The sequence below is a fragment of the Syngnathus typhle genome, linkage group LG5 (assembly GCF_033458585.1).
Source record: "Syngnathus typhle isolate RoL2023-S1 ecotype Sweden linkage group LG5, RoL_Styp_1.0, whole genome shotgun sequence".
NCBI classification, from domain to species: domain Eukaryota; kingdom Metazoa; phylum Chordata; class Actinopteri; order Syngnathiformes; family Syngnathidae; genus Syngnathus; species Syngnathus typhle.
The window spans coordinates 19342666-19362331 of record NC_083742.1 but is presented as its reverse complement, the minus strand read 5'-3'; the positions used below and the strand labels follow the sequence as shown (position 1 = coordinate 19362331).

The window sequence follows — 19666 nt, the reverse complement described above, 5'->3', positions numbered from 1 at the left end:
ACAGTTTAAAAAGAAATAAAAATGAAACAAAAGCCGAACTTCCAAGTTTAAGTTTTGTCTCAAATATATGAACTTGATTTTTGTCATGTGTGTTTGTTTGTTTCAATGCACTGGTCGGGCATATTGTAAAAATATTTGAATTTCCAGCAACATGGAAAATATCATATATATATAATAGAATACACAGCTAAGAATGACCTGTTAAGTATTTAAAAGTCTGCTAGCTTAATGCTATCTCAACTAGTCCCTACTTCTAGATTGCTTTATGCTGTGCGCTCCGTTACTGTGACATCAGAAGTGTGCTTTTAAGATTATGACACAAACCCATCTTTTTGTTCTTTGGCTTTGACAGATTTGCTTCCTAGTGTCCACTTTCCGGGGCCGGGTGTTTTCAGAGGACAGTTGTGCAGCTCTGGCACTTTTCCTTCATTATTTCTACCTCAGCCAGTTCTTCTGGATGCTCATACAGGTAATATCAAGCTTGACGACCCTTTTTATTATTATCTATCCTTTAAAAGGTCCAGTCTGTGCGTGTCTATAATAATAAATATTTAAATGGGATTGCTGATTTATCAGCCAAAACCTTTTCATTTTTATCATCATTTAAGTCTTTCAATCCTCTTTGCAGGGTTATTCAAAGTGTCGAGATGAAAGTAGACCAGAATGCCGCATAACTTGACCTTTAAATCTTGACTGGTACCGACCGCTTAGCAAGCCGCTCCTTGTGTGACACCGTCTGACCCCCTTTTTTGAGAATGGGGTCATTGTTATTTAATAGACCAATTCAGTGACTCTCAAATCTAGCCCGGAAAAATATTTCCGCGTCACGTGTTCAACTCACTTCAAAAGCCCTTAAAGCTAGAGGCTGCAATTACGATCCTACTGTATATCACCGACACTTTGACGGTAATTGAAGGCTGTCATCAAACCTCTTTGTCCTCCCCAAAGTCTTTCCATTGAACCCTGTGATATCTCACCAGTCCTCTCAGGCAGACACTCAAAAAGCCCAGCTCCCGATACTAACAGGCGCCAGCGAACCAATTTCAAACCACGAGGAAATCAATACATTGGGTGGATTTATCTGTGCCAGCAGCTAATGGTCAGGGGAATGTTACGCTGCCAGAAGGCGGCCGATATCTGGATCCGGACCGGATTTTGCTTGCTAGGCTGTAAAGCGGGGCTCAAGGCTTGGGCTTTTAGGGAGGAAGCATATTATGACATAACGGAGCTGCAAAAAAAATGTTAGCTTGCTAGTTTGTCACACAAACACTGCAGTGTTTTGCCTTCATGTACGAAGCTCATGTCCAGTCAGTGACCCCGGGAGTTATTCAGCCAAACAGTTGAGGCAACAACAAGTGGTAATTTAGCCTTAAAATAACAGCTTCATGCTATGCTGGCTTGTAATAAAGAAATAGTGTCATGTCATTGCCATGGCGACCCCTAACCACCTGTACACTTGGGACATTATGGAAACAGTATGAATAAATAACTTATTTTAGTCCTTTGCAGCCTGCCTATTTCATGTAGCCACTGAATCCTCTTACCGTAATTTTCGGACTATAAGTCGCGTTTTTTTTCATAGTTTGGGCGGGGGGGGGGGGGGGGGGGGACTTATACTCAGGAGCGACTTACATTCATATATATGTTTTTTTTTTCACTTTTTGGGGGATTTCATGGCTGATGCGACTTATACTCCGGTGCGATTTATAGTCCGAAAATTACGGTAGTTTTAAAAATCACATAATTTCCTTTGCAGTACTAGTTAACCGATGTAAACAAACTAAACTGTGAAAGTTGACATCTTGGTTGAATTATTGTAAGACCAAAGAGGCGTCACTGTATTTCTTCCTGGTGCCTGATAGGGGAATAACAGGACATATCATTTTCCTTGGGCACATCCTAACATTTCCCCACAGACACAACTATCTGCAAATAAACACACTTGTCTAGCTAACCACAAGCTAAACATTCTATTTTTCCTGTTCCTTTCCCAACTTCGACCTCCGCTATCAAAAGTCAGCGAGTTCAACATCATCCCATTTATTGTGACTGGACGGCTCCGGCCCGCTCTCATCCAAGGCAAAAGCCCGTCTTGCTTGTGACATTTCCCGATTGTATTTTTTTGACACACACTTGAGCTGTTACACAAGCCAAATGTGGCCGCCCAGACGTGTCTGCGTGTGAAGCGCCGTCCGCCGGCTCGGGATACTTGTTACACAATGTCGTTATGATTATGGCGGAGCAGAGGTTGCCAGAGGAGGTCACCATCCCATAACCTCCTGTTGCGTCACACATAATTAGTGTCTTTGCAAATGCGTTAACAGACAGATGGACAATCCCAAACATCAGCAGCTTTATAGGTGTCGTATAAAGGTTCATTACACTGAGCAAAGAGCAGGACGGTTCTTTGTGTCCTCCCTGATTACGAGCGAGGCCCGAACGCAACTTCATTTCATTTATCGCTCTGCAAAGCTTCTGGATGACTAAAGCAAACGCTGCCACCCGACCGGTCGCAAATGTCTCGGGCGGATCGGAACAATTTCCGTCACGTGAAATTTTCTCCACCTATGTCCCCAGGCGATGAATTTCTGGCAGGTGCTTGTAATGAACGATGAGCACACCGAAGCCCGGTATCTGCTCTACTTCCTGTTGGGCTGGGGCTTTCCTGCTTTCATTATCATCCTCCTGGTCCTCGTGTTGCTTGGAGGCTTCGACTGGACCGTCCACGCCGTCTACGGATTGGTGTTTAACGACGTGTGAGTGGACAGTGTTATTTTTCGTGGAAGTGACGTAACTTGTTTTCCAAAGTACACACCTGATCTGGTGACATCATGTGAGGCGACGGCTCAGCCAATCAAATGAATGAACCGAGCGAGTCGTTTTTACACGCATCGAAACTCGAGTCTTCGCCTCGGAGCTGGAAAGCTCACTTCCGGCAAAACAAATTAGAAAAGCAAACTGAAAACAACCCTCAGTGTGTGTTTGTAGGTGTGGACTATAAATAACTGCTTTAACTTTTGTACAAAGAACGTTAATCCTTGAAAAAGAATGAGCTTACGTGGGAAAAACATACCTACACTCGACATACGAAAAATGTTAAATTTGTGCAAGTGGCTGGCAAACACTATTTCTAAAATTAGCCGGTGGCCCGAGGTGTGCCTGTTATCCTTGGGCCCGACCGAGTGTGCACGCCAGCTTCCCGTGGGCGGGTATGTGGCCCTGAGACAGTGGGCGCATAGATCCGACATTTACAGATACAGAGGAGTATTCAGTGTGCCCAGGAAAAGTCAAGTTGGCCTTCCTCTTTTGCGGGAAAGAGGTAGCATTCATCATCGTAACCGTCAACCACTGGGATGCTGATAGGGTTCATTTGACGTTTACTGACAAATCAAATAAATGTTGTGCATTTAAAGAATCACATAACTTATTCAAAAGTAGGCTTCATGCTAACAAAACAAAATAACAGCTAATGATGAAAGCATCGTAACGTTGGCTATTTCCTTCAAATGTTTTGTTTACGTTCCCCAGTCTGAAGTCTTATGGGTAGTTTGCTTCCAGCAGGATTTACCTTAAGAGATCTTTGGCAACAGTGAGCTCTCACAAGGCCACCACAGGACAAATGCGAGCGAGCCGATTTATGCTCTCACAGTCCACCTATGTGATGCAATTGTCTATTTTGGCATACTTCCTTCCATGTTATGGCTACATGGCTACAACCCAGCCAATTAGTTCCCTCTGTAGTCACTCCAGACTAAAGTCCTATCTGGATCCCGCACTCCCACCTCACTTGCAAAATAGACCAAGTCACATGAATGTTTTGCTGCTTGCTCGCCGCTTAGTTTCGTAATAGCGTGTGGATTTTTTTCCCAGATTCAGCTGGGAAAATGAGGTGACCGATCAAAACAATCACATCAAGAGATCGAACCGATGACCGTTTTCGGAGACACGCCTGATCTTCATTGACCTCGTAAATTCAAAATTGAGAATAATAAGCTGGATCAAACAGATGATTTTCTTTTCTCCATGACATTGAATGCCACCAGGGCGGTTGCGATGTTTGACGCGGGAAGTCCAAGATGACTTGTCAATTTGCCTTCCTATGTATTTAGGTGCTTCCTCCCGAACATCCATGCTGCTCTGTGCGCCGCTGTGCTGGTGCCGCTCATCTGCCTAGTCGTCGTACTGGTGGTCATCTTTCACGCCTATAGAGTCTCTTACCAGTGGAAGGCGTACGATGACGTCTATCGCGGGCGAGCCAACAGCACAGGTTTGTGACAAATCAATCTTCAAATGTGCAAGATGTTACTGTGCGGAGTGTCTTGTTCCTATGCTCGCTTTTGTTGCCAGCGGTTTAGACATGGGCATGGATGTGTGTAGAGTAGATTAGAATTTGGGATTTGTTTCCATTATAGTTCATTTTTATTTCGTCCTAAAAATCATCGTCATAAAGTATCCATCCATTTTCTGAACCGCTTAGTCCCCACGGGGGTCGCGGGCGCGCTGGAGCCTATCCCAGCCGTCATCGGGCAGTAGGCAGGGGACACCCTGAACCGGTTGCCGGCCAATCGCAGGGCACACAGAGACAAACAACCGTCCACACTCGCACTCACACCTAGGGACAATTTGGAGTCTTCAATCGGCCTACCAAGCATGTTTTTGGAATGTGGGAGGAAACCGGAGTGCCCGCAGAAAACCCACGCGGGCCCGGGGAGAACATGCAAAGTCCACACAGGGAGGGCTGGAGGTGGAATCGAACCCGCACCGTCCTAACTGTGAGGCGGACGCGCTACCCAGTGAGCCGCCCTCGTCATAACATTTTTAAAAAACATTTATTTTGCAATGCATTTGAATGCCAATCACATTTTGATCTAATTCATTTTTTGGGGACAGTTGATTTGCACACTTATATACCGACGACATTTTAGCAAAGAGTAACTTTTTAATTTTTGTCCCTGGATAAAAAATGTCGACAAAAATGAGCTGCGTAATCACTTTTGAATTGTAAAGAACAAACTCAACCGTAAAAAAACAAAAGTTGCATCAACTCAAAATGACATTTGTGCAATAAAATGAACGTTTGAAGCAGACCTAGGCCCAAGCAGGAATGTGTCGTTTCAACGCGGCTTGGAAAAACATCTCCCCATGTTTGACTTCAACCACAAAGTGATGAGATAATCTCGAGGCTAATCTGTGTGAGAGTGCAGCGTGCGGGGCCGCACGTCGAAACTCAGACGGGACACGTGAAGACTGTTGACGTCACTAAAATGCTTGTTCTTGCACTTTCTGTTCAGTGCCAAATAGACCGATGGAAGGGGGGGGGGGGGGGGAACCTCTGAACCTATGGATTAACTAACAATGGGCTCTATTTTAAGCAAAGCCTTATCAGAACACCCATTGGCTGCATAAGGTGTGTTTGCAAGACAAGATGTTCCTTCCAGCTGATTAAATATCTGGTATTGCGTTCTTATGCCCTCCGGTGTTCCCTCACCGCACGTTGATCACTGATTGGCGGGGAATGTTAGCACACGCAAACGAGATGGGCGGGGTTTGCTTGCAGAGCGTTTCTTTAAACATGACCTATCCCGTGGTTGAATGATTGGTTTAATATTAAGTTTTAAGTTTGCACGATACAGCTCGACCCGTTTGAAGGAAGGCGGCGTGGTTAAATCAGCACTCGTGCAAAGCCGCCGCGGGCGCTCCTGCGTGTCTTTCAACCGCAAAACAAAATGTTTTTGCAAAAACAGTGCTGCTGTGCGGGCGGGCCGGCCCGCACGACTTGGCGTCGGTCGGCTCGAAACAGCTGCTTGTTGTTACAGCCGGCGACCTCTGCGAGACAGCCGTGTCAGCGTGGGCCGGTCGTTTTGGTTGAAGCCGCTCCGTCTTCTCGGTTTATCCTCTCGCAGCGGGACGTCGGTCCGATTCAATGTAAACCGGAGGCCGGGCCTGTGCAGGGGTTTCAAGTGTTTATTTCTTATGTCAGCCAGCCAGAACCTTACAGTATATTCGACCTCGGTGTCAGCCGAGCACCAAGAACACGTTCTGGGAAGGCAACAATGTTTGACCTGAAGAACCTTTTCAAAATATTGACGCCACACCGATCACATGATCCAGAAAAAAAAAAAGGCAGTACTTTTGCAGCCCGACCCCTACTTGGATGTGCTTCTGTAGAAGCGCAAGTTCCATCTCAGCTTTTGGAATGTGCTTACATGGTTGGAAAACTCCAAAGTGGGAAGGGAGGAGGTCCAGATAGATGTGCCAAGAGTGACAAGGGAGCGGGAAAGTCCAAAAAGACCGAGGTGGAGTCCCATCCGGTCCTGACGCAAGTGATGGTGTGGAAAGAGCCGGCCAGATAAGAGCCAAAGGTGGAAATGGCACCTAAGTGAAACGTGTTTCAAACCTACTCGTCAAGTGAAGTGTGCACACGGGCTGCTGACTGAATCTTTGCAAGGTCACTTTCAAATCCACGCGTCCATGAGGGCTTATCTAATGTCCACGCTGCACAGATTTGGCACCGGTGAAGCATGCGGGTGCACATGTTTTTACTCCGTCACATTAGCAAAGCTTTTTTTTGATGTGCGAATAGCCTAGCTTAAAATGTCATCAAGGTTTGTTGCATATCATGTCTTCCAGAGGTGCCGTTGATTCTCATCACGTTCCTGCTCATCTCTCTGGTGTGTTTGTGGGCCGGACTTCATATGGGCTACAAGCATATGTGGATGCTTGTTCTCTACATCATCTGCAATTGCCTGCTGGTGAGATCATCGGCAAACTTACTGAGCTAATGTTTATTCATTTCATGTTTATTTAGCTGTTGGTTTATTTACTCGGGTTGTGAATGTAGGTTATTGCGGAGGGTTAAAGACTAATCACAAGACAAACTGTGATTGTCCAGAGAATTCCAGAGGCCCTCAAACATCTCGTCAAAACTTTTATTTTGGGAGTTTGTACGATGAAAGCTGCTCGATTTCACAGAAGTGGATTTTATTCCATTTAAAAGTAGTAATTACCGTATTTTCCGCCCTATAAGGCGCACCTAAAAACCTAAATTTTTATCAAAAGTCAACAGTGCGCCTTATAGTCCGGTGCGCCTTATATATGGATCAAGTGATGAATTTGTTGATCCATACTGGTTGTACACAGTGCTCTGCCAAAATATTTTAGTACGTTTTAGTACGACTAGTAAATTACAAGGTCGCATCGCGCATAATTGTCTTGGAAATACCTTGCATCTTGGGAATATAATGCATATTCACTAGACAAAAAAAAAAGAGAAATGATCCTCCCTGTTACCGCCTCGTCCGGTCCGACCGTTTCTGTTTTGGTCACAGCGGCGCCGACGTAATGCGCCTGTAAAAGTGTGTGGTAGCTCTCGGTGATATGTGCCATGTATGTGCAAAATTTATTTTGTCGGAACCGACGCAGCATCATCAGCGATGATGTCAATGTTGAGAAATGTGATTCGGTGACATTGTTGGTTTTTTTCTGGCCAATGGCGTAACCATGCACCTAAAAGTCAAAGGTCATTACTTTCCGTTCTTGGAGCACTGCTGTGACATTCCTCTACTGAAACGATGTCATATTTTTGAAGAAGCTTGAGTTGAGTTTCCAGCTTCCGTACAACATTCTTTCCAAATAGGAACCGTGGGCATGACCTTTACAGTGTCGTTGAAGCATTTCAAATCTCAAATGGCATCCAGGCGCTACGTTTCATCCACGTCACCCACTTGTTTGCACTTGTTTATACTCCATTTCCATCACCTTTACATCTCTCATTTAGTTCTGTTTGACCTTCTCTCGGCGCATGTTCTCTCCACTGATCAGGGCACACTTACATAACAGCCTGTCGCTATTGGCTGCCCAGGCCGCTAATGATCTGCGCTTAAGCGCCCGTGTCCCTTTCATGTCCACCGAGCCCAACGTACAAACCTCGGCACATGCTTTTCAGGCAGCAAGAAGGTCTTTGTGGATCATTTCACGCACACTTTACCGCCCGTGTCTATGTCACGGCTCGGAGACGGGTGTCGTGAAATACAAGATGGCCGTGCGGTATTTGGCGCCCCGGCGTTTTTGGGCTAATTCACATCCTGCCGCTGTTTGTCTAGGAGGTTTTGGTCATGCTGCGGAAGTGGTGCAAACACAAATAGTAGGGCGCCGATGATGTCATGTCCCGTGGATGAAGTCATCTATTAGCATGATGTGTTTATTAGTTTTAAGAAAAACTTATTTTGTTTCTTTGCAGGGCGTGCATGTGTTGGCAATCTACTTGGTCATGCACAACCTCCTGTTTTGTCCCGCAAAAGCCACGTACAACGTGGAAATGAGCGGCCAGGACAGTCCGGACTCGGCCTATCAGGGAGCGGGCCCGACCACCGTCGGGGTTGACATCAACAAATCAACACAGAACCTCATCAGCGCCATGGAGGAGGTAAAATGACATTTTGAGCAATTTTAGCTTGCCAAAAAAAACCATTGCATCACGGACTTCCTGTCGAATTGAATAACTCCATTTTTAAAAGGTCAACGTATCATCAATTCATCTGAATGAGTAATACTGATTGTCATCTCCTCCTTCATTTTGACTAGGTTTACCACCAAATCAATGAGTCAAGTCATTGTCACCCAAAAAAAAAAAGCGTGACGCTTGACTCACACTAATAATGCAGTCTTCCTTCCCCCTCCTTTATTCCCAGGCCCTCATTCCCATGTCTGCAGGTGCCCCCATTACCGCTCCCCCTTAACATATTTCTCAGCTGAGTGCACCCGGAACAGTTCTACCCCATTGACGTTACGTAACGTCCACTCATCTCACTCACAGCCTTCACTCTGAACAACCCGTCCGTCATGTCCTCGCGTTGGAGGCGGTGTACACATGAAAAGCAAACATGGCTCTGTATCTTCAAGCCCCTATAAGGACGAGCGAGAGGTAGAAGTCCCTCCTCCGCTCACGGGAATCTGCTAATCTTGTTTTATTCATGAGAGCACACTCCTGCCTCTGCGGGATTTAACTCCAGAGCGATAAGAGCCCCGCGCAATGAGTCGTACCAGCAGGTGTTCCCAAGTTGGAGGGGAAATTTGGACACACAGGTGGAACGGACAATGAGGTGGATAGAGGAAGATGATCGGAGGGTGTGGCCATATGGAGGAGCGTTTAGATGGAAGGCCGTAAATGTCAAGCTGAGTATTCTTTTGAATTGAGGAGATTCTTGTCCATTGATTGGCAACCAGTCCAAGGTGTGGTCTGACATTTATTCCATCACTTCATATATGTATATGGATTCTTGGTAAAAAAAAAAAAAAATCCCTTAGCAACAACTATTGTACGCATAAAAAAAAAATAGACAGGCAAATCCAGATGAATCCAACCTTGGCGTCTGTTTAGTCTTGCGCTTGAGTTACGAGCTGCTTATTTAACCCCCTAAAACGGCCACGTGACCTCCCTTTCACCCCGTGAACTCACTGTGGCCTTGTTCTTAACCCTTCGGGGTGCTTGAACGACGTGGACTCTGGCTGACCCAAACTCATCACAGAAACCTGACGTCACCACTGACACTGTGTGTGGGAAAGTATTACGATAATGGGAGTGGGCCAGCCCCGCCTCAGCCTTTATTTTGGTCATATTCTTATTTTCTTCAATGTTGAGTCACTGAGCGAGGCAAACGACCATTGATGATTTTCTCGGGCCAGGTTTCCGCAGATTGGGAGCATCCGTCGCTGAGGACCAGTACTCAGCCCACGAGCGCTTTCAAGCCCAGTCCGGAGATGGGATCGTACCCCGCAGAGGGCGGCTTCATTAACACCGACTTGGTCATGGCCGACGACGAGTCCCAAGAGTTTGACGACTTCATATTTGCCTTAAAAACCGGTATGGACGCCTTTAAAAGCGCTGATGAGTACAAGAACATGATTGTGTTTGTGGAATATAAATTGAAAGCAGCAACGTCCACCTGTTTTTATCCATCTCGGGCGGCGGCCATGTTGCCGCTCACAGTCGACCGCGAGTGACATCACAGTTGCTCATCGCTCAGATCGCCTGTTTTTTCGAGCCGTGTCATTTTATTTGCGGTTCGTCCAAGTTCACCAAGTGAACAAACTGGTTTCCCGTCGCTGTGCTCCTGTTGTTTTTTTTTTTTTACAGCTGGGTCATACAGCAGTGCTAATGGAATATAGCTGTCATTTAGCAACAGTACATGGAAGCAATTTTCGACACGTACACTACCGTTCAAAAGTTTGGGGCCACAAAATTGTTTGGGTGACCCCAAACTTTTGAACGGTAGTGTAAATATTATTATAATAAAATATTATGAATTAAATATTATAAATTATATCTTATATTTGTATAAGATTATATATAATCTATGAATATTAATATACATATATATTATAAGATTTTTTACACAGAAGATTATATATATAATCTATAAATAATGATCTAAATAAATATATACACTACCGTTCAAAAGTTTGGGGTCACCCAAACAATTTTGTGACCCCAAACGTTTGAACGGTAGTGTACAAATAAAAATGCACATGCCGTTCCTTCCAATTCTTAGAATCCCTTCGCTGTTCATTGACCTATAAATGCTTCCTCTACTGTCAGACAAGACATCACCTCGTCAGTCAACATACTTTCCATTTGAGTCATAGGCACATTTGTTAATTAAGGAAGCAACTCCCATACACCTCACATTGAACCGGCAACAGAAATAGACTTCAATGGGAATCGTGTCTTGAGAAAGCCAAACCTCATGTTTGTATAAAAAAAAAATGACCGAGGCCATTATTTCTCAGAAGGCAGATACGTATTTGACATCTTACCGTCACGCTGACTTTTTTGTTATATCCTGATAAGACCTATTTATTTATAGGTCCTGCTCGGGCCTCACTAAAAATCCCTTCAACGAACTGGTTTCAAATCGAAAGTGATCGCTGTAATTAGAAAACCCAGAACATGTTTGGATTACTTGAAATGTTAAACTGAAGCCTTCGGGTTTAGCACGTCCGTCTCGTACTCGAGAGTTCCAAGGGAATGTATTTTTAAAGAGTCATTTCTTCCAAATCTATACGAACTCGAGCTGCGGTGACTTTTCGACCCCCTGCGCCTCATGGTGACACTGAACTTTTCACCCGGTCCACGACCAGCAGAGCGAAGCAGTCAGCCGGGAAAAAGTGATTGTCTAATCTCAATTACATAAGAGGGCGAGGTTAAAATGCTGCGCGGTGGTATTGAAGGCTCTTCGCACACTTCATTTGCTTGGGAACATTTGAAACGCGCTCGTCTAGCGGTCGTGCGCTAAAACTGCGGGCTGATCATTAACGTGTTGCTTTTACCGTGAAAGCAAAGCATTTTCTTATCATCCCCGACTGAAGTGCACACGCACGGCGGGCATAGAGCGGGAAGCTTTCACTCGTATTCATGCTTAAAGAATTCTTACTTCTCATTTTGGCTACTCATATTTTGATCTTGGGCTGCTTTGTTAGTTCAGAACCTGGACGACTTGTTGTGACAGATGGAACTGTGATTTCTGCGAATGTACTCAAGTATGAGTCAAACACATCTGATAAAGCAGAGATAAAAATCACTTATGTCATACATAATTACACGGTGACATAAAAAAAGATTCGAAAAAAGTCGAGAAGGATTCAATATACGGTCGCTTGAGCGTAACACTACTAAGAAGCGTGGGTGGGTTTTTTTTCTTCTTTTTTCTAGGGAGCGGGCTTGACATGAGCGACAATGAGTCCATCCCAGGCAGCCACGACGGTGGTAGCGTGAGCAGCTCCCAAATCGTGGAGCTGCGAAGGATCCCCATCGCCGACACACACCTCTAAGTATTTTCAGACGAGGACACATATTTGCACTAAAATGTTTTTTTTTTGTGGGGGGGGGATGATAGAACCTTTTCGGAACAACTTTGATATGATTTGTACTGCTTTTATATGGATGTATGAACCTGTATGGGAATGTTTCACTAAATTAATGGATGCGGGTTTGAGTGGATGTTTTTGTAGCGACCTGCTAAATGTGATAGAGCTCGTCTAACATTGTTAATTATTTCATTTTAAATATGGCTGTTTTTTGCTATGAATTAGTACAGAAGAACTGTGCTTCTTGTTACTTTCTCAAAACCAACCACCTTATAATGTGATTTGTGCGGCTCAATCATCAATAATACACTTCATTTTTATTTGTTAAGGCATGAAAATGACCAAGCACCTGAAAACCACTTCCAAAACACTGCTGAATAAATAGTTCGAAATAAAATGGGTTACTTTGCTTTGATTTAATAGAATTTTTTCCCCATGTTTCATTATCCTAGTTGTGTCCACCTGTGCTCCCGCCGCCACTTGTCCTGTCCAGGTCTTTTTCTTTGTCTAGTACAGGCCTGGCCAACTTGCAGCTCCCGAATGTCGGACATGAACAGGAATGCAAGAAGTAGCACTAAGCAACATGCATAGTAAGTGAAAAAACTTTTGTTTGTGGACTTTGTTGAACTGAGAGTTTGTGTGTGTGTGACAATGTGTGTGTCACTGTTCTGCTGTCAGATGTCATGTAGTGTTTTGAGTCTTTTATTTATTGCATGCACCAGTTTTTTTTTATTATTTTTAAATAGAATTACACATTGTGTTTTCTGTGTTTATTTCCAAAAACAACTATTGATTGCTAAACATCAGCATATCAACACATTTTGGAATGTTGCATTAAACTAAATATACTTTCCCAAGTCTTGTGCTAGTTTTAAATCCACTTTGCTTTATGTTTACTCAGACAGCACACTTCAACTGGGAGGGGCATTAAATAGCTCGAATCCTTTTTTTGAATCATGAACTGATCAATATTTGCTCAACTTAAGTGAGTTGAATTGAGATCACTGCCACTGTAAAGCCCACGTACATTTCAAATCTAATCAATGGGCGTGAGCGTGTGAAACATTATGCACTCAATTGTATACTTGAGTCAAAGCTTTTGTAATAAGAGCCAGACTGACCCAGTTCTACATTCTTTGAATCAATACACCGTTGAATAATAGTCTTTTCCAGTCTTCCTGTTTGGTCGCTTTTGGCATCGCTGACGTGACCTTCTGCAGAGAACATTGTGTGCAGCAGCAAACTCAATAACAGAATGGTCAGGTCGGAGCCGTATTGAATCACTCAATCGGCTCATTGTGACGTCCGTTAGCGAGTTAAAAAGTTGCACAAAGCAGATTTGACTCTCATCCAAATCTCTAAGACAAGCATTACCTATGCTTTTTTTTTTTTTAAGAATAGAGAAGCTTTCGGAAATAATTTCCCAGACAGTGTTTTACATTTCTCAAAAAGTGCTGAGTTGTACGGAGGTTTTGTCAATCGGTATTACGCACATGGCGCTTGGACTCCAACTACATTCCCCATGCCGCTGACACTTTTGTCTAAAGGGCGAGGAAGAAGAAAAAAGACTGGATTCAGTGAGAAATGACAAGACTAAGACCACGTTTGAATTTAATCCACATTTGCTTTTGCGCTAGGCGGCGGTAACTGGGGCCAAAAGCACACAGGCACTGCCAGGTTGTCGAGCAGCGCTATCACTCTGTTTTATTCGAGGCTGCTGAAAGATGACGTGGCCTCTCGGCTCTTTAGCGTCCACTCGATCCAAAGGCCGGCGGGCCCTTTGCTGCAGCCAGCGTTGCGTGACGACAATAAAAAATGTATGCTCCTATAAAACGAGACGTCACGATACATGAGGAATTATAAAATCATGTTTTGTTTAATCACTATTGTGTTTCGTGGAGTTTCGAAACAACTTTGACAACATGAGAGCGAGGTGACCCTGTTGCTAGTACTGACCACTAAAATGTGTGATGCCCGGTTGCTATGGCAAAGATAGCAACGCAATTCTGCTCAAACCATTGCAGAACATTCCAGTTCAATTGTTTGCATCTTTTGTTAACTTCTGGAAAAGAAAACAATTTCCCGGTATAGACGTTTTGGCAAGGCCTGCTTGAGAAGCATGCAGACGGTGCATGTTGTCGCCTCTTTCACCTCTCACTCAACTCTGAGCTGAAACACGAGTCTGCAAAGTGAAAGGCAATGCTCTCCAACTAAGCAAACACACGCACACGCATGACTGTATAGACGGCAGCAGCGCTATACATAGTGAGTCACGTGTGTGTTCTGTGCAAGCTCATGTGTATGTCCAAGCATATCCCCGGATGTTCTTGCTTTTCACTACGTACCGTAATTTTCGGACTATAAGTCGCGGTTTTTTTTTCATAGTTTGGGTGGGGGGGCGACTTATACTCGGGAGCGACTTATATACATATACCGTATTTTCCGCCCTATAAGGCGCACCTAAAAACCTAAAATTTTCTCAAAAACCAACAGTGCGCCTTATAGTCCGGTGCGCCTTATATATGGACCAAATTCCTAAATTCAAACTGGCCCGAAGTATTGTGTCATGAAATCAATCATAAGTGGCCTGCTGAAGACTATGAATCATGACTCAAAAAGACTATGGATCATTATTTTATGATTATAAAGTAATTTGTTCCGTCTGAAGTTGAAATAAAAAAGATAAAATGGAGAATGATTTGGATTAAAAATCTGACATGATGCATTATTGGTGCGCCTTATAGTCCGGTGCGCCTTATATAAGGATAAAGTCTTAAAATTGGCCATTCATTGAAGGTGCGCCTTATAGTCCGGTGCGCCTTATAGGCCGGAAAATACGGTATATGTTTTTTTTTTTCCCTTTTTTCGTCATTTTATGGCTGGTGCGACTTATACTCCGGTGCGACTTATAGTCCGAAAATGACGGTACACATCCTAAATACATAGCATGCGTGCATGCATGAATGCACCCAAATGACGGACAGTTAACACGGCTCATTCCTTGCTGGTATTTTTAACCCCCTCTGCAGCCTGAACTAGTTAGTTGCATTTGTGCAGATAACAACTTTTTCTTTTTACCCTGCGACACAGCCCGGCTTTTTCCCGATAGACGTGCCCTTGAGCAAGGAACGGGCGGCGCGAAGCTCATCGTCACGGTCGTTAGCGACAGACGTCACTGCGGTCTCATTTGATTTGCGTCGATCCGTGATTCTGTCTTTACAAATCTAATTACGTCCTTACGTAAGCTGTCGTTATCACACGTCCAAATAACAGACAACAGTGCGTTGGAAGGACGATGCGAAAGAGGGCGTCGGTTCGCCGCTGTGGAGCGCCGGTGTTGAGCTCAGTGGGATGTCATGTGACCTTTCCGAAACGATGCCACGGGTGACCCCATCAGAGAGGGAAAGTCACGACAGCACACAGGCTGTTTGTGTGTGAGCGCAACCACACAAAACCAGTTCAATCCTGCAGCACCAGACGAGCTAATCATGCCAAACGATACACTAGTGGTCATTGTTTGCTAGTTGACGTTGAGAGGAGCATACGCACGACAAAGTATTCGAGTGAGAAATTCTGAGTCACTTTTACACAATGAGGACTCGTTTTTGGATCGTCATTCAAGAAGTGAGTCACGCATAGTGGAGGAGGCCGGCCTGGGTCAGAGAAGGTCAGCTTTGGTGGCAGTGACATTTACGAGTGTCTTTGATTTTGCATCCTGACATCATCAAAGTCCCGTCAGTGTTTGAGCATGGCTGCTTTTAGTTTATTTGTGGCTTTCATTTAATTGTCACTGGACACTACAATTGATACGACAAAGACTGTTGCTAGGCAACAAGTTGTACGCAGCAACAAGCTTTGAATGCGCTTCGTGCCTTGACACGCTTTTTGTGAGTGTTTGTTAGCCACCTGGTCACGTCTTTGCTTTCAGCATAGCGGACAGCAGCTGTGCGGACGGAGGAGGCTCGGTGTCGGTCCGGCCCGGAGTTCCTCCTCCGAGGATGCGGCCGGAGGGCGGGGGGGGGGGAATTACCCACCGGTCCAGTCCGGTTTGGACTGGTGGAAAATTGGGAAACACGAGATGCGAGCGTCTGAGCTTATCTGGCAATGAAAAGAGAAATTTGTCATCCGCTCAAGTCAGCAGGAATTAAAGCAATGCGGCGCTACGCTAGCAGCTAAGCTCTCGTTAAAAAGACACGTATAGAATGATGTGCAGTGGATATGTGTTGATCTGGCGCATGGAGAATTATTTTAGCGACTTAACTGTGTCCGATAGTGTTTCCAATTAACTGAAGATCCCGACGATGCACAGCGACTTCAAATAAATCTGCCAAGAGGGCAAAACGTCGACGGTCGAACCTGCATTTTGTCACGTTTGATGAGGTATGCCCAAGGCCATTGTGTTATGTTATTTTGGAAGCGGGTTATCACCTTGAGGCAGTTACAGGAAATTGGGTCAGTGAGTGGCGGTCCACGTGAGGTGCTTTGGAATGTCGTGTGATGCGTTAAAAAGCCCACAGGCCTCACATCAATATTGACGTCTTCATCTCCAGTGCACATGTTTGAACATCAGCAGCAGCAGTAAGTCAGTCTTGTAGGAATTGGAATGGAGCAACAGTATTAAATGTGCAGACATCTGAAGGTTGGCAAGGTTTGCCCGGAGATCAGGCTTTCGGCAGACTGAAGTAGACGGCTAATGTATCAGTGAGACGTGACTGGAAAGTGCAGACCACCACAGACAGCCCAGCCTACTCGCACCTGTTGTTTTTCAGCCACACTGGGGTGAGGTGGGGGTTGGGGTGGTCTTTGCAGCCTGTGACTCAGTAGAATGGGGGGGGGGGGGCGTCGGCGAAAGGGCTGTGAGTCAGCCCGAGCTATAAAAAGGAAGCTGAGGGTAAAATTAGTCGAGTAATGGAACAGCAACCATCCGCCTGGCAAGCGGAGCCCTTGGAACACGACGTAAGGTGACCGAGGACTTTTGGCGACTGGACGGGATGAAGGAAGCTTGCATAAATGCTCATCGAGTGTCAACTTTCATTTGCCATCCTTTTGCCCTTTAGTGTGCAGCCAATTCCTGGGTGACATAACCCAAAAGAATGCGGCGCTCCATTCCCGCCCTTTAGCTCCGCAAATAGAATGGACATGCACTATTTGCGGTCCATGTAGTCAAATGGTTATCACACGCCAATGCTAAATTATTATCATATTCGGTGGGAAGTGTTTGTGATATTCGAAAAGTTCTCAGCACGGTTATGCAAGCATGAAGTCGGAGCCGCAGAGTTATTGCACGTACAGTATGAGTCGATATCATCATAGGGGTCTTCGAGACATGGCCCGTCAAAAGTTGATATTTTCCTTTAAACTTCATTGCATTAAATAGATGTTAAATGGTTAAAAAAAAAGGCAATCCCTCACTTTTTCAGATTAACTGCCAGCGCACCGTAATTTTCGGACTATAAATCGCGTTTTTTTTTCATAGTTTGGGTGGGGGGGGCGACTTATACTCAGGAGCGACTTATATACATATATGTTTTTTTTCACTTTTTTGGGGCATTTTATGGCTGGTGCGACTTATACTCCGGTGCGACTTATAGTCCGAAAATTACGGTACATGCATGTAGCACAATATGCATGCTTGCTAAATGGATTGTCATTTTTTGCTAATGTTAGCATTTAATAAGCACGTCGGTGGACCTTCACCTTTTTCAGGATTTAGATAACTAACTGCACACTGATAACCGAAGGGTATCAATTTAGAAACGAGTTTCACTATGACAGAGTGGACAACTTACGCTTCACTATATCCATTTCCTCTCATATGATGAAAATGATGCAAGTGTAAAACTTCACTTGGTTACTAATTACCGTTCCAGCCTATATTGAAGATGCCGAAAACATCACAGGGTTTCTTCAAAAGACAAATATCCCATAATGACAGGGAGGACATAAACATATATGTTAACCAGTAGAACACACAATTATTATCTTAAGACGTTTTTTTTTTCTTCTTCTATAAAATGTGCATGGAACACGATGTGCCTCTGAGGCCCTCACATAGTGAAAGCTCCGTTAGAGCAGAGTTTGAAGGTTAAGGTGAGACTTCAGGCCTGACGGATTGGGTTGGGTGCAATTGCGAAAGCACATTGCGTGTGTATGTGTGCACTTATACTTCAGAGCGGCATTCTAAGCATGCGTGAATGCTGGTAGAACGGTGATGAGGGTCTTGGGCTATCAGCTGTCCCTCCATGCTGAAGTCAACAACCTCCAAAGCCCAACCGAGGAAATTTTCAAAGCTCTTCCATCGGCACAAGTATATGAAAATATTCAACTCTGATTCTGAAAAGATTGGGAAAGACCCTGGCTGAGATTCAAAGGAGGAATTTGACTTCCCTCAAAAATGAGTCAGTACTGCTTAGTCAGGTCACATTCATTTCGAGGCCCGCTGAATCATAAAAGAAGAAAAGAAAAGTCCATTTGCTTATTCGTAGGAAGTTTTTTGGACCGTAAACAACTTGTGCCCGCTGGCAAGGTCAAAAAACAGCATCGCTTTCAGAAGCAGGCGTAGAAGTGCCTAGAACTGGAATGAAGCAGCTGCTTGGAGAGAGGGGGGGGGGGGGGCACCTCTTCTCCATCCATCTGCAGCCCCCTTCTTTTTTTTTTTTTCTTCTTTGTGTCCGTTAAAGAATGCTGGCTTTGTAACACGGTACTGAAGCTGCTGTGTGTGCGTGTAGTACTTCATGTGTGTGTATACGTGTTGCGTACTTTCATGAGACAGTGAGTTGACGATTGAAAATGTACGCAGCGAAAATGGTGTAATTTGTCATGTGTGTTCATGATTATTGGTTACAGCTGAAAAAAAAAATGTGTTGCTATGATGTCACAATGATGACACTGCATGGCAACGGATTGCGGTTCGTGGGATTATCCCATGTGAGGAAACAGCTGAGGCCTGTGCAGCGTCAGCATTTATGAGCAACGCTCGTATATACGTGCTGGACGCTGACAATGATGGCCTCCTCCTTTTCTTTTTGCTCTGCAGGGGTCAGACACCCACAAAGGCTTCCCACCTCCCACCCCACTAAAAAGTCAAAGACAGACAAAACTGCTGAGTCACCACTAATGCAGTGAAGCTCACATCCCGGTTTCTGTTCAGTCACGTAGCACACAAGGGATCAAACATCCTGTCCCGGTTATGCAACAGCTAATATTTTTCCTTCTCTCACTTCTTTTTTTCCCCCCCTTTCCGCTCAACCTGCAAGCGGACGGTAATCCTAAACCTGTCGGGAATGATGGAATATCCTCTGAAGTAAAGTCGAGCATTGCTTGTGAAACAAAGTGTAGATGAATGGAGGCCTTTTACAACTTTTAGTTTCACACAAAGTTGGTCACTTGATCCAATACAAGAGAAGTATTATAGTTTTGGAACTGTATCTGCATTTGAATTTGTTAGTTTTGTTGTGATTGCAGGTCATATATGGTTTCACTGAGCACGTTCGAGAGATTCTTTTTGAAGAATCTTGAGTGGTTGGCATGTTTTGTCTTGGCGGAGGTGTTCTGGGTTCAAATCCCAGCTGGTGTCTGCAGGCGCTCCCGCCCACATTTAAATTTTTTTTTATCTTTATTACCTTCAGCTAACTTTTAAACATATGCAAAAAAAATTGACATTCAATTTCATGTGAATGGCTCATGAAAAGATTTCAAAATGGTAACTTTGAACATTTCAAAAGAGTCATCCTGTTGATACGCGTTGTTATACTCCAGACCGCCGCTAGAGGCGCTGTCACACTGATATCAGGAATGCAGT

At 44.5% G+C, this 19666-nt stretch overlaps 1 protein-coding gene across 1 annotated transcript in view; it reads left to right on the top strand.

Moving 5' to 3' along the window:
• The window catches only part of adgrv1 (adhesion G protein-coupled receptor V1), a 65308-nt gene extending 53032 nt beyond the window's left edge, over window positions 1-12276 (top strand). The window contains exons 89-95 of the mRNA XM_061279383.1: window positions 353-469; window positions 2578-2756; window positions 4110-4267; window positions 6631-6752; window positions 8240-8425; window positions 9685-9862; window positions 11711-12276. Coding sequence (XP_061135367.1) covers window positions 353-469; window positions 2578-2756; window positions 4110-4267; window positions 6631-6752; window positions 8240-8425; window positions 9685-9862; window positions 11711-11829 — 1059 coding nt within the window. The 3' untranslated portion in view covers window positions 11830-12276. The remainder of the gene's footprint in view (window positions 1-352; window positions 470-2577; window positions 2757-4109; window positions 4268-6630; window positions 6753-8239; window positions 8426-9684; window positions 9863-11710) is intronic.
• The last annotated feature ends 7390 nt before the right edge of the window (window positions 12277-19666 follow it).